General features: G+C 34.8%; 2 protein-coding genes across 2 annotated transcripts; both read right to left on the bottom strand.

Annotated features, from left to right (window-relative positions):
* Window positions 1-5,851: 5,851 nt before the first annotated feature.
* On the bottom strand, window positions 5,852-6,938 carry LOC147556629 (Plant basic secretory protein (BSP) family protein). The gene has a single exon (XM_086657550.1). It carries the CDS (start codon window positions 6,860-6,862, stop codon window positions 6,071-6,073), a length of 792 nt encoding a protein of 263 aa, XP_086513676.1. The 5' UTR covers window positions 6,863-6,938; the 3' UTR covers window positions 5,852-6,070.
* A 1,301-nt stretch (window positions 6,939-8,239) lies between these two features.
* On the bottom strand, window positions 8,240-13,184 carry LOC147556628 (putative phospholipid hydroperoxide glutathione peroxidase). Its single transcript, XM_086657552.1, has 6 exons — window positions 12,699-13,184; window positions 11,767-11,843; window positions 11,548-11,609; window positions 9,634-9,752; window positions 9,382-9,549; window positions 8,240-8,526 (listed from the first exon to the last, which is right to left on the bottom strand). Exons 1-6 carry the CDS (start codon window positions 12,960-12,962, stop codon window positions 8,497-8,499), a joined length of 720 nt encoding a protein of 239 aa, XP_086513678.1. The 5' UTR covers window positions 12,963-13,184; the 3' UTR covers window positions 8,240-8,496.
* Between the last annotated feature and the right edge of the window lie 1,793 nt (window positions 13,185-14,977).

Genomic DNA, 14,977 nt, shown 5'->3' with positions numbered 1-14,977 from the left:
TCGTTTTGAGGTAATTTCTAAATTTCATCTCTCTCTCTAGATACGTTTAGGGCAAGAAAGAAATTTTCTAATGGTGTTTACGGATGATAATCTATAAGAAACTCATTTCGTCCCTATCAATTCGTTTTGGTGTTTTGGTGTTTTGATTTTGAAATCTATTGACGTAATTTCTAAATTTCATCTCTCTCTAGATTCGTTTAGGGCAAGAAAAAATAAATTTTCTAATGGTGTTTACAGATCATAATCTAACGATACTCAATTTGTCTCAATTGAGGTCATTTCTAAATTTCATCTCTCCCTAGATTCGTTTAGGGCAAGAAAAAAGAAACTGAAATGTCTCTCTCTAAGATTCATTTAGGGCAAGATAAATAAGAAGAATTTTTTGTGAAAAGCTTCTATTCAGATTTGACTTGGAGAGCAAGGGTTCTAATTTGAGAAACTTCTCTATTTTTCTACTCAAATTTCAAGTATTTATGGTGAAAATAAGAGGAGTTCTACTTAGATTTCAATTGGAGTTCTTCACTTTCTTTTCATTGAACTTCAATTCCACTAAGGTTTCTAGTTAGTGCTCTAATAAGGGTAAAAGAGGTATTCAAGTCAAATACTCCTACAAAGAAATTCAAAGAAAATATTCTCATATATATCTCCAAGATATGAATGCATTAGAATTAGGATTATTTCTATATTTACGTTATTTATTTTCATCTATTGTAATTCTCTTGTAGTATAAATAAACATGGAGGTATATGGTTTTCCTCATGCAAAACCTAAATGGTATCTGAGCCTAGAAAACTTAAAAGAGTGTAGTTTCGATCATATTTTGTTTCCACTTAACCGGTGGCGGTAGCCACTTTAATGACTACCATCCGCCAGAATCATTAAATTTTGTTTTTCTTTACCAATTTCAATTAAATTAGGTCAATATCCTAATTTTTTTTCTCATTATATTTGATTCAACAAATCGTAGTTTGGATGATAATTATATGGGAGTAGTTGCTAGTAAATAGATCATAATCAATCTAAGGAAAGATATTCAGGATGATCATCACTGTGTTACTCAATTCATGTTAATGGTTATTATTCAAGTTAGTTATGTAATGGTGGAAAATCGGTATCATAAAATAATCGTAAAAAGGGGCAGTTCTGGCAGGAGCAGTTATTTTGTTTCTTCCCAATTGGGAAATCTTCTCAGACGTCAATTATTACCTCAGTTTTGACGCTGATTATTTTTACTATAAACCTCTGAATCCATTGTGATTATGTTCACTAAGTGCAATTTGTTGACATGGGCCTCTGAACCTAGAGTGGTTATGTTCACTAAGTGCAACCTTTTTATTAAATGACCTCTAAATCTGTTGTGATTATGTCATGTTTGCTCGTTACCACTGTCCTAAATTACAATGAAGGATATGCCAAAGAATCGTATCATGAAGTTTCTCCCCATGAAGTTATTTCTCAAATTGAACTTTTGGTTTGATCCTCCGTTCAATTTGCGGAGGGTAATAAGCGTAAAAGAGGTTTCAAGTCAAATATTCCTACCCCAAGAAATTCAAAGGAAATATTCTCATATATATCTCCAAGATATGAATGCACTAGAATTAGGATTATTTCTATATTTACGTTATTTATTTCCATCCATTGTAATTCTCTTCTAGTATAAATAAACATGGAGATATATGGTTTTCCTCATCCAAAACCTAAATCTTTCATGCCCAACCCTATCTTCAAATTATTGTTCTTAATTTTTTCTTTAAGTTGATCATGAAATTATTCTTACTGATTGTTAGTCTTAAACCAAATAATTGTTAGTCTTAAACCAAATAATTGTTAGTCTTAAATCAAATTGTTGTTAGTCTTCAATCAAATTATTCTTACTATAGTCTTAAAATAAATTTCCTGATTCGTTGTTTATAATGTTCTGAATTAGGGTTTTCAGTTGTGAATGATGTTCTGAAGTGTATCTACAATTTACTGATTCGTTGATAAAAAATTTTAGGTGTTTGAATAGGGTTGTATAGAATCAAATAGGGCAATAGACCATTTTTTAGAATAATAACGGAATTGGGTTCTTCTAACAGCTTGGTTATTCATGAAAATGTTTAAAGAAATGCCTATGAGAACAATGAATAGGATTGTATTGAATCAAATACGGTAGTAGACCACTAGAAATAAGTGTGGTTAACCTTTTTGATAATTTGTTCCACAATCAAGTCACTCTCTACCGCCATAGACCTGATAATTCACATGCTTGCAAATTTGTTTATGATATAGTACTAGTCAACGTAATGGTCAAACTCCTTTTTAATATTTTACTGTCTCAGGTAATAATACTCATGTTAGATATTGACTCCAACATCGTGGAAGCTCAAACATATTGGTTCCTTTCAAGTTATGAACTCTTTGTAAGTAGTATCCATTATAAGTGTGTACGTTTATGAAGAGAGGGAATATGGATGATATTTTACTGTACCATTACTTATTAAGTTCATATACCATTGGAGATTCAATCACCGAAAGAGGTATTTCTATTGCTTCAAACATAAAAGGGGTTCCATCTAGATATAACTAATATTTAGCCTCTTCCTCTCTCTTGATTTACTCCGTTAGATTTGAATTTCATAGCCCTTTGTTTGCTTCTCTGAATATTCATAATTTTGGTGGCTAGAGTATGTAATAGTAGTAGAGCATGATTGAATGTAAAGAAGATATTTTTCAGCTTCTGTGTTCCCAAGATAAATTTGAAGTCTGCTTTTCGAACTTTTATGATTTGATTTACGTTATTTCGGAATTGTGCATTCATACGTTCAGTTACTACATTTATTAATGATGCAGTTATATCCCCATCCACATATCATGATGATATTCCATGATGTTAGATATTTTGGCAATTGCTATTGTTATTAAGTATATGTATACATATACATATATATATATATATATATATATATATGGTTAGAACTATGAATACTTTATTATGCTTAAGTAAGATTTGTACCAATATAATACGTGTTGTATTATTGATTTACATATATCTATAAAAAATCTATATGTAGGAGTGGATGTTTCAATTACAACAAAGCAGTTTGGAACTATTTGCACCACATTGAGAAAAGATATTATCCACAATTGAAGCAATATGGTCAGGGGATTTGGTTTCTTTTGAATTTCTTAGTTTCTTTCTTAATCCACCATATATTTCTATAAGAGATTGAATGATGTGATTTAGTCTATTGAATCGTTTTAACAGGCATCAGGTGTTTCTCCATCTAGCTAGAAGTTAGGATTTGATTTTTCAAGTTTCTTGCTTATGTACAACCTAGCTTTTGTTGTTTTCATATATTTTAGGTACTACCTATTTATTTAGTATTTTCCTTCAATTAGGTAAGTGACAATTCATGAATTTGTTTTATTCATGAATGCCTTCAATAAATTATAGATCTATCTAGAAAAGTTCACTCCTTTTTCTTCAAAAATTTGTGGTTCCTTACTAAATAATGTACTGGTGTGTGATAAACTGTATTCTATGGTTGTCCATTGTGTCATGGATAACCATAATGTCATCTTTGACAATGAAAAAAGTGTAGATTTTACAATAAATTGGTTATAGGATTGGATGATTATTTTTTGTTTTCATCTGGATCTTGGTTATCTTAACAAAGTCTGGGAAGTTAAAGTTCTTAAAAAGTTTGGAGAAGATGAAGCAAAGAAGATCACAATAACACAGCAAAAAAGGTTCAACCCATCATGCAGAATTATAAATGGAGGGTGAAGCTTCTTTCTGAGTTCTGGTAAAACTTTCCTCTGCCGACATGTTTCTGAACTTTTGTTGCAGATAAAGAGGAGCCAATGTGCATCTATAATTCCTGCTATTATTACTTTTCGTGCAGGCGTTGGTAGACATTGTGTATCGCCGCTAGGGACTCCAGAGTTGTGTTAATGGATTATCCAATTAAGGTTTTGGCTACTCCATAGTCCAACTCCAAAAAGAAAAGTATCAAAAACAGTTGAGTTAATTCCTATATGGCCCCTTACTTTGTGACCAGCTTCCTTTATGGCCTCCTTTTTTTCGTAAATTCAAATATGGCCCCCTTTTCTTAACACCGTCAGTCAACTTTTATGGTTAATCTTTTTGTTTCCATATTTACCCTTCTTATAAGAATGATTTCAAAATTCAAAATTGACCCCCTTTTAAATTTGGGTCAATTTCCAAAAACTTATAGCTACTTTAGAAAAAACTAGGGGGCCAAAATAGAATGCATATAAAAAAAAATTAAAAACACCTCATCTCTCCCTCTCTCTCCTCCACATCGTGTATCTCGCCACCTCATCATCTTCTCCGATGAAGGTCGCCGGCCGGCCAAATTTTCCGGCGACCTTCAAAAATTTTTATTTTTTTTATCTTTCTCTAACTAATCTCTCTCTCATTTCTCTCTCTCTCTCTCTTTAATTTCTCTCTTTCTCTCTCTAATTTCTCTCTCTCTCTCATCTCACTATAATTCCGGCGAAGGGGAGGAGCCCCTTCGCCGGAATAACCAGACCTTCAATCTCGATTTGGCTGGTTAAAACCAGATCCCGGTCTGGTTGAAGCCAGATCTCGGTCTGGTTATTCCAGCGATCGCCGCAATTATAGAGAGATGAGAGAAAGAAATGAGAGAGAGAGAGAGAAAAAAAAATGAGAGAAAGAGAGATGGGAGAGAAAGATTAGTTAGAGAAAGATAAAAAAATAAATAAATTTGAAAGTCGCTGGAAAATTTGGTCGGCCGGCGACCTTCATCGGAGAAGATGATGAGGTGGCGAAATACATGATGTGGAGGAGAGAGGCGATGAGATGGAGGAAAGAGAGGGAGAGATGAGGTGTTTTTAAAAAAAATTTATATGTATTCTATTATGGCCCCCTAGTTTTTTCTAAAGTAGCTATAAGTTTTTGGAAATTGACCCAAATTTAAAAGGGGGTCAATTTTGAATTTTGAAATCATTCTTATAAGAAGGGTAAATATGTAAACAAAAAGATTAACCATAAAAGTTGACTGACGGTGTTAAGAAAATGGGGCCATATTTGAATTTACGAAAAAAAAAGGGGCCATAAAGGAAGCTGGTCACAAAGTAGGGGGCCATATAGGAATTAACTCAAAACAGTTATGGTAAAATCCGATATTTAGTAAACGGGTTTTACCATAATTTCCGTTCCGTTTAGTTTATATTTTTGATATCTTATGTTTTGTTGGTCATTCACCCAAGTCCCAGGGGGAGATACAAGAAGAAGTTATGGTTTTGATTCGTCAATGTTAGTGAAGTCTGGAAGTGATTAAGAAAAAAAATGAAACTTTAATCTCTACAGTTCTGTTATACCTACATTTCTTTCATGGTAATTGAAATGTTGTTTGTTGCTTCTACGGGAAATGCAAATGGAGTATTTTGGAGATCAAGTTTATGAGTGTTACGGAGACAAAAAAAAAATCACCCTTTCTCTCATATTGAAAAAGTTATGTAAAAGAACTGAAACTGTATAAGTTTTTCTTATTTTCTTACTGTACCATGATTAATGTATTACGTTTGATTTATCTAAATCTCAACTTATATATTATTTCTTAATGTAAAAGACTTTATTACAAGATTATTGGTTTATCTTTATATTAATATTTTGTACCGAGTATTACATTTCTTAGTTCAACAAAAAAAAAAGTATTACATTTCTTGATAAGATAAGTTTATCACAATTTGCTTGATTTCACCTACAATTTAATTAAATATGATTGATACAACAGTCTGTGCCCTAGCGCACGGGCTATACCCTATTAACATATAAAATAGATGGTTGAGATTTGTTATTTAGATTTAACGGTTAAAAATATAAACTCAAAATATAAATTTTCTTTTTTATTTCGGATATATATCCGTCAATATTATCGAAGTCGGATTCAGATATTGATATATAATAACCGTCGGATAATTATCTGATGTCGAATAGCTTATCGGATACGGATATGCCTATATTCGATCTGATAAACTACCGTTTACAGTCCTAGTAATCAATCAATATACATAAAAAGATTCTTGCTACATCCACCGTTCATTTACACAAATCGAGCCATTGATAGTCCATGATGGCATGATTCAACCGTCCTATAAACCCACTGTTTATTCTCTCACAATAACTCAATATTCTTGCTACATCCACTGGATTCTTATCTGTCCAACATGTACAGTCAGATAATTCCGGTGACAAATCCTTGCCGGAATCTGACTCTGAGTCAATAATTCCTGCAGAGACACAAACATATTCTTCTATACCATTCATAAGATTTTGAGGTACCCCATACTCCTCATCATTCCAAAGCCATACACGTACAATACCTCTCTGCACTGCCGATACAATTGCCCTATCTACATCTCTATCTCCCATCAAAACATGACTAATATGAATCACAAATTCTTCATCGCTAACGGATTCGACAACCACCCGGTCTGTCTGATTCCTGCCGGAGAGCTTAATAGTAACATGGCCTATTCGTTTGTTCCGACGATGAGATTCACTACTACTAATAGGGTAGAGAATATTTTCGGCGAATTCACTTGTTTGAATAACAATTCTTGTTATTTTATCGTTTGACATGTACAAGAGGTTAAACTGCCGACCCTCTAGAGTTTCGGAAGCATCATTGATGATGGATATCTCAAACCCTTTTGATGCTTCATGATTTCCCCATAATGAGATAATGGCAATGAAGATGACAAATGTGAAGCGGATTATGATGCTTTTAATGGTTGAATTACAGTCTCCGTCCTTGGATGAGGAGGTGATGGTGGTGGTGGAGGAGGGAGTGGTGATGAGAGGTTGAAGAAGGTGGTGAATGTCTTCCATTTAGAGGTTTGGTGCTTCTTCCATTGGTGTAGTTGTATTTAGTGGAGAGTTGTAAAGTGATAAAGTAAGGTACCATCAATTAGTTCAACAAAAAAAAAGGTACCATCAATTATATCCATTGGGTGGTCCATATGTTTTCTACATTACTATTCCATTGAGGGTTTGTTTGCAGGGGCGTGGGTGAGGGGGTGCGGGAGGTGCGGTCGCACCGGGCCTCCCTCACCCAAGGGGCCCCATATTCTGAAAAGTTTATACATCGCAGTATGTTTAAGAAGAAACAACGTATAAGTGACATCAAATTGATTTGGCTCAGTTGGTTCATTCCTTGTGTAGGACCATACAGGTCGCGTGTTCGAGACCTCTAAGCCCCTTTTTTTCTTTTCTTTTACGAGGAGGCAAGGAGGAGTTCATTTCTATGATGTTTTAAGGCAACGATATTATTTGATATTGTTTCGTAGCCCCCAACCAATAACTTCTAAATAGTTAGTAAGTACTCTGGATGACTTATTTTTGTTATCTCATAAGTCAAATATGAAGCTAAATATAAAAGAACAAAATCAAACATTTGACGTTTCAATTCTTCTTCCTCTCCATTCTCTAATCTTTCTTTCTCTTTTACTCCTCCTTTAATTTAACAGGTTCAAAATTTTCTTTACAAAATTAATGTTGTTTTCTTTTGTTTTTATATTAATCTTTAAACAAAAATAATTAATGCCTATTTTTGATGAAAATTCTGTAATTATATGTTTAGTTTGTTGTATGGATGCATTTATATTAATGTTTATAGTTTTGGGTGTATGCTATTTTTTATTGGCTTATTGCGATATAAAGGGCCCCGATTAAAACTTCGCACCGGGCCTCCAAATATTCAGCCAGGCCACTGTTTGTTTGTCACCTAGAAAAAGTAGGTAAGGAAAATCAATTTTCCTAAAAATCAAGTGGAAAAAAATGTGCGGAAAACAAAAAGCATAACTTTATTTATCACAAAAAAGAAATGGTAAATCCCATCTTCTAACTGCGATAACTTTTTTCTGTGCTCCACTTCACTCTCAGCAAACAGTTCTCTTTTTTTCTTAACTACTCTTCTGTTCTGGTCCCCTCTCTCGATTGAAACTAACCCCTCCCAAATGCCCTAATTTGATGAATGGACTTTGATTTCTTTTGATGTTGGAAATTTTTAAATAAATTATATGTGATTTAATATGGTGTCCGAACTTCATTGTTCAGAGAGAAAAACGAACAACTTGAGACGGAAGTATTTCAAGATTTAAGGAAGGGGAAGGAAAGTTTCAATAGAGTTTCTCATTCTACAATTGTTTTACATAATATTTAACAAAAAGAACCTAAACAACTCATGTTTCACTTCAATAGAGCCTGAATGGATCGTTCATTATTTGTGGAACAACTAATCAAAAGAATCACCAAATAGTTGCTCAATCGGTCTATAACAAATGAACGGCCCACAAAAGAACTCATATCAGATGGAATTAAGAGACTACTAATAGAACGGTTGACCACGAAGTACGACTAAAATTTATGAGTTTTACATATAACAACACTTCATACAAGTATAACACAATAAAATCAAGTATAACACTTTTTAGGAACAATTAATATTCGTCTGTGGAGCGAACTCAAACTGCAAGGAGCTTCTTGATATCCTTCTGCAATAAAAGAAAACATAGAGTGAGGAATACGAGTAAATTTAAATATTAGCAACATTGACTGAGATTCTACACCCTCTCTACTGAAAAAGAAAAGAGGCTTGTGGAAGCTGGTCTAGAGGATAAGTAGAGTTTGAATAAGGAACAAGTAACGTGGGAACACGATGTTCCCTCATCGTACAGAGAAACTACCCAACCGTGTAATTTAGAACGCCGCAATTACACATCTCAAGATGGTTAGCTATGCAACAAAAATGCCAATAAAATGCATCCAAGTGTGGGCATACTGCATTATTACTATCATATTTCTTGATGAATTAGATTTTTCAGGACAAGATGAGTATTGTAGTCGTGTTGATGAACTCCCTGATAGATTGACCCGGGTCCATGAGATTTTCTATTTTTTGAAGAATAGGGACTATTGAGTAAATAAACTAATCGAGTTCTTAACGTCTTAGCTTATTTTCCTGATTTTTCTTAATTTTTGTGACATTTGTTGTGTGCTCCGCTTGCAACAAACTTCACGAACATTCACAGCCCACGTTAGTAATTAGTTCTTTATGTTGTATAAGCGTATACTACCACAAAAATAATTTGTTGGCAAATTCAACTAGGCTTAGTACCAAATTGTTTCGTATGGTCGCACCTAAATTTATTACACAAAAAGCATAAACAAAGCGCAACTTGGGCAGCCAATATTTGCAAAATTTCAAGCATGAAGACCTACTTTGATGTTTCTTAGTTGCCAATTATTGCTAAGGTATCAAGGTCATTCTAATCCTTGAAAATATTTGGAAGTTTTAACTTTCATGACCCAACAGTTGAGTAACATCTGAAGTTCTTAAAGACGCGTACCTCAATCTGGAATGGGGAAGTTGTAGGTGGGTATCTCTCAACAACTTTTCCGTTTTTGTCAATCAAGAACTTCTCAAAGTTCCACTTGATTAGATCACCCAAAAAACCTCCTGCACTTGACTTGAGAAACTGGTAAACTGGAGCCGTAGTTGGCCCATTCACGTCAACCTATTGTGCGAGCAACATTTAGTATGAAGAAATGATGTGTGTATGTCATGAACATAGGTAAGAATAGGTAACTGAATTTCTTACCTTGTCAAATATTGGGAATTCTGCTTTGAACCTTGTACATGCAAATTGCTTAATCTCTGGATTTGATCCTGGTTCTTGCCCTCCAAACTGGTTGCAAGGGAAAGCTAGAATCTCAAATCCTGCATATGAGATTCGACATAAGGAATTTCAGGTTTCAGGTCTTACGATTGTATTTTATGAGCTTAACAACACAAAAATTACTTCAACATTCTACCTAATACACCTAGGTCTGTGAGTAGATTTTAATTCGATCACCAACAAATCCAAATACGTAATCGACTCTATTAGGTATTCAACAATTAAACGAATTATGTTTCGGGAACCAGAATACCCCACAGGTCCAAGGTACAAGATTTAAGAATCTAAATAACTTTTTCGATTCGTTCACTCGTTTCACTTGGGGTTATCAATTCTTTTTGCCAACTGCAGCCTATCAAGTCTCAAGTCTCAACACAAATGTCATCACTTCTCAGTGAAACCCATTCTCTGCATTTTAACACAAGATATATATTTATTATATGAGTACTCGATTGGTAGGGTCAACCTGACTTAAACCCTAGCGAAAGAAAATTCCGGACATGGTATAAATGCCACGGATACAATATAACAGATTTGAAAATGAGGGTCTTGGTTCCATCTGGGTTTTGGGTAATAGTTCACGTTTGACACCCTTTTCAGTAACTATGATCTTATAGTATTTCGAAATTTGTCTTCATGTTACAGCTCCAACTCCTGCAAGAAGAAGGCGAATTGCCCGTGTTGAAAATGTTTGTGCTATATGAGCGCATAGGACATAATCAAATTATAATGAGATGGTCCCGGTACTAAAAACAGAATAGATGTTCAGAACTGTGTAATCCGAAGAGCTAAGTGAGGTGATAAACCTTTCCAATTGCTTAGGCACAACTAACCATCGCTTAACTAGTTGCAAAACAGTAAAGCTCCAATCACTCTAGATCTACACAACAGTAAGGCTCCAATCGCGCATGAGAAGTGAGCCACTAAAGTGCCCCAATGCGCCCTAAACACCCAAGCTCGTGGTTTGCATTTTACAAACCGCGCAAAGCACTTTATCGTTACCTTAGTCACTACCTTAACAATAGGTGACTGGTTCATATGGGAATCCTTTTTCTACTTTTTGGTAGATGTGGTACTAAAGTAAAGCTCACAACTTCAGTTGGAGCTAGTTTTACATTTATACCCAATTTTAAACCTCATTACTCATTCAGTTGGAAACCGAATTACGCGAACCCTGAGTCTAAATTCAAGAACCATCCAGCGAACCGGAGAACTCCTGATTTCGACGTCTTTAGGTCCCTTAAAAAAGAGGAAAAAGAACCCAGCTAAGGGTCCGCTTCCAACATGCCAAATGTAAGTAGTGACAGATATGGCAACGTAATGTTATTTAACTTATTGTTTAATCTTTGCTGATGCATATCAATAGGGATGAAGTGAAAAATGTAATGATTATGTAACGATTTAAAACCCGATTCATGTTTGAAGCATTTTTTCAACTGCTTCGTCATTTTTTATTCTGTTGTAAGTGGTTCCACTTATCTTCAACAGAAATGACCCATATCTTAAGTAGGTCTGCAAACCACCAATGAGTACTAGCATGGGCCAGATAATGAAAGTTGTAAACTATTATACTGGGTATAAATGAGAAAAAGATGTCATACAAGTTCGGTTTCCATGAGTACCACTAATCTTTGTGTGTAGTTAGATGTAGTCAAACCAGATTATGAAAGTTGTAAACTACTTTTTGGTAGATGTGGTACTAAAGTAAACATTACATGAGTAACCGTTAACAAATATAAACTAGTAGACTAAACACAATGCAAGATGTCATACAAGTTCGAATCACCAACTACACACAAAGATTACAAGAAATCAACGATAAGTTACCATACACACCTTGAGGTTTGTACTTTTCGTAGACGTGGGAGAGTTCTGTGTAGTTAGATGTAGTCAAACCACTGACATTCAGCACAAAAAAATCTTATAAGGCAAGAACAGTAAAGTATAGGTGCTCAGAATACAATTCTATTTTGTATTTGAGAAAAAGATGGATAATATCCGCCTAAGCAAAATAAAGTAACATATCTCAATAACATTTTGAAAGACAAGGTTTACCATTTAGACGCAACATTAACAATCAAGAGAACCTTCCCTTTGAAGTTGCTCAAAGGAACATCCTTTCCTTCAATATCCTGCACCAAATAAATCCATCAAAGAATCTGTATCACTTTCTTTTAGTTCAATCCTTCAAGTGACAATTTAACATAATGAAAGAATCTAAAAGTGCGAGAGAGAGAGAGAGAGAGAGAGAGAGAGAGAGAGAGAGAGAGAGAGAGAGATGCTTGTACTTTTGCACTATTTCTTCCAAAATTAAGTGCTAGAACTAGAAATTTCATACAATAGTTAACAACAAAGATGTGTTCTTACCAATTATATTTTATGTAAACCTTACCCAATCTAGAGATCAACAAACTGCGACATTTTCCTTACTTACATCCTTTTTTAAAGTAAAAGATTCTATCTAGTAACTACTGAAAATAACTAATTTGCAATTTTCCTAGATAGCTCTTTAATTAAGAAGATTTTTCAAGATTATGGTTTGAATTGACTAAGAGATAAGTCTAGAAAAAGTCAAATAAAAATGTTAAATTCACGATTATGTGATAATTGGATAGATAAATTGAAATAGTGGACACGATAATTTAACGTGGTTCAGTCGAAGAAATGTGTTTGCAAGTTCCAAAAAGAATTATCTAGGTCTTCCTAGATTAGCTAGAAGTCTAGAACCCTCTAGTATAATACTATAATTAGAGGTGTATGCAATAAGTTTTGTTAAGCAATCTAAGTAGAAGAAAAAAAAATGAAGTTGTAATCAAGAAAAGTTAAGCAAGTTAATCAATAAAATTGTTCTAATCTAGCAAATATAAGAGCATTTCTAGTACTTCAAATTATTCATAAACATCTTGCATCCAAGAGTACCCATGGAGAAAGTAAATGAGGGTTCCTGCAATTATCAAATTCTAAGAGAAAGAGAGGGAAAATTATACCTTAACAGTGAAATCATGAACACTCTTCTCAGTTGCTGCTCTGGCATAAACACCACCAGTAGTTTTAAGAGATTTTGATTGAAAACTGGGGAATTGGGAAGATAAGAGAGAGAACCCATGGTGAACAAAGGTAGATTTTGAAGACCCAAATGATAATTTTGTGGAAATATTGAGACAACCCATTGAAGGAGAAGAATTTTTAACATTGAAACAATGAGAAGGTATTGAAGATGAAAAATTGGTAGAGAAAGCCATAGTAGCCATTATTTTAGTGATTTGGGTTCAGTTCTAGTAGATTGAGCTTTTACTTATAAATGGAGTGGAATAGAAAATAAGTGGTGCCTGCCTTTTAGAATAGTTAGGTCGCCTGTTTGTTGGGCAAGCATCTGTGTTTTCCAGAAATAACAGGATTAGGAGTGGAGGCCGTATACCCACGTGGAAGTTTAGTTTACTTTCAAATCTTGGTTGTAAAGGTTTTAATTAGGTGGGTTTAAATCTCACATTATTAGTCTTGGTTGGGTATTACATGAAAATGTACTCTCTTATGATAAAAAAAAAATAATCAAGAAAAACGGTGAAGAAAGTAAACAATCCCATAGAAACAGGAGAGATTTGCTTGGTTCGGTTTATTAGACTTATTCCAAGGTGAAAAGTGGTGCGATGATTTCTAAGAAAGACAAATTACAAAAATATCTATAAGTTTTCAGTTTATATAGTTGATAGTAACCGGTAAAACCGGAGTCGATCCAAGGATAGGAGGGTAATTCGGATATCGGACGGTCATATCCACCGGTCTAGACATTTCAAGCTAACTTAGACTAAAATGGAAGAGGAACAAAGGGAAATGGGAGGTTTTAGATTGAATTAGTAACAAAACAAGAAAGCAAGCAAAACTAACTAAACAATATAAGTAAAACGGGCGAGAGAGATTCAAGAGAAGAGTCGGAGGAACAAGAATCGGGAAACAAATAAGTGAGAGAGGTGTCGAAGTCCGGGAATCCATAATGATAAACCTACGATTATGTGTAGTCTGATCTAACGTTCCAAATAAAATCGATGTTCGACTCCTAAAGTAGATGTCTCTAAGTACTACGTATATTCGGAGATCATACTTAGTCAAACAAACGTATAAATCAGTTAATCCCGATTCATCGAAAGTATTGTCTAGTCGCCTAACTATGTGAAGTGCATGACAAGACATATAAAATTATGACTTAGACTACGATCGATATCGAATAATTTGTTTCGTCTATTAACTATGCGAAGTGCTTGACAAGACACATGAAAATACGATCGAAACGATAATCGAAATAAATGAGCATCAATTTATAATCAAAACATCAAATCATATTAAACATAATTACGAATTCATCACATTTCATCTCATATAATCGATACACTAAAGTTAGCTAAACATGGTGATTGAATATGAATGGAAAGAAAATGATGAGAGAATCCCCCTTTTTCGATGTGGTTCGAGGCTAAGATCGTAGGAAAATATGAGTAGTTAAGGTGCTGCCGATTTCCCCTTAGTAAAATTATGAGTTCCCCATAGCGACCATCATCATCTTCTCCATTTAGAATCAACCTCCATTAAAGTTTAACCCTAGCTTTCTCTCTCTAGGAATTTTAGCCCAAAATGAAAATCCGGCTAAAAGTAAGCACATTCCGACCAAGAAAAACTTAGATTCCAGCCAAGATGGGTGTTGTCCCGTGTGAAGTAGCTTGCTGCGCACGTCCCGAGCTAATGGTCGGTTGTCCCGAGCAGTGTATGTGCATCCCGTGTCGGCCTGTTGCAGACCCAAGCTGCTGAAGGACGCATCGTTGGTGTACCCGAGCTCCATTGAAGAGCAGCCCGAGCTGCATTGAAGAGCAACCCGAGCTGCATTATTGGCCTGTTGTTGTTGTTCCCGTGAGCAGCTGCTCGGGCTGCTGTTCTTCACGAGTAACTGTCTTCACGAGCTGCTGTGAGGACAACAACTCGGTCTCACCCTTCTTGTGCCGGCCTTGCTTGGCCGGTCAAGCTTGGCAGGCTACCTCCTCTTCCTTCTTTCTCCCTCTAGCTTTCCAACTTGAAGAACAAAAACCCTAGAACTCTAAGAACCCTAGCCTCCTTCTTTCTCTCTCTTGTTGCTTACTGAAGAAGATGGTGTATAGTAGCTACTCTTTTGACTACTCAAAACCCTACACTTAGTCAAACTTGACTAAGTCTTTAGACCATTTTGACTTGACCCATAAAGAGGTGCCTCTAAAATCTCTACTCCTTTCTTTCTTCTTCT

The sequence above is a fragment of the Eschscholzia californica genome, unplaced genomic scaffold, assembly GCF_041429995.1.
Source record: "Eschscholzia californica isolate CP2 unplaced genomic scaffold, dmEscCali1.0.p SCAF_2, whole genome shotgun sequence".
Lineage (NCBI taxonomy): Eukaryota > Viridiplantae > Streptophyta > Magnoliopsida > Ranunculales > Papaveraceae > Eschscholzia > Eschscholzia californica.
This window is presented reverse-complemented; position numbering and strand designations above follow the sequence as displayed.

Bases quoted from the DNA above. Each gene is read 5' to 3' on its own strand.
- LOC147556629 (XM_086657550.1), bottom strand. From the start codon at position 6,862: ATGGAAGACATTCACCACCTTCTTCAACCTCTCATCACCACTCCCTCC.
- LOC147556628 (XM_086657552.1), bottom strand. From the start codon at position 12,962: ATGGCTACTATGGCTTTCTCTACCAATTTTTCATCTTCAATACCTTCT. The intron at 11,610-11,766 runs GTAAACCTTGTC...GCTGAATGTCAG, and splicing joins GTTAATGTTGCGTCTAAATG to TGGTTTGACTACATCTAACT. The intron at 9,550-9,633 runs GTAAGAAATTCA...CTCGCACAATAG, and splicing joins AATTCCCAATATTTGACAAG to GTTGACGTGAATGGGCCAAC.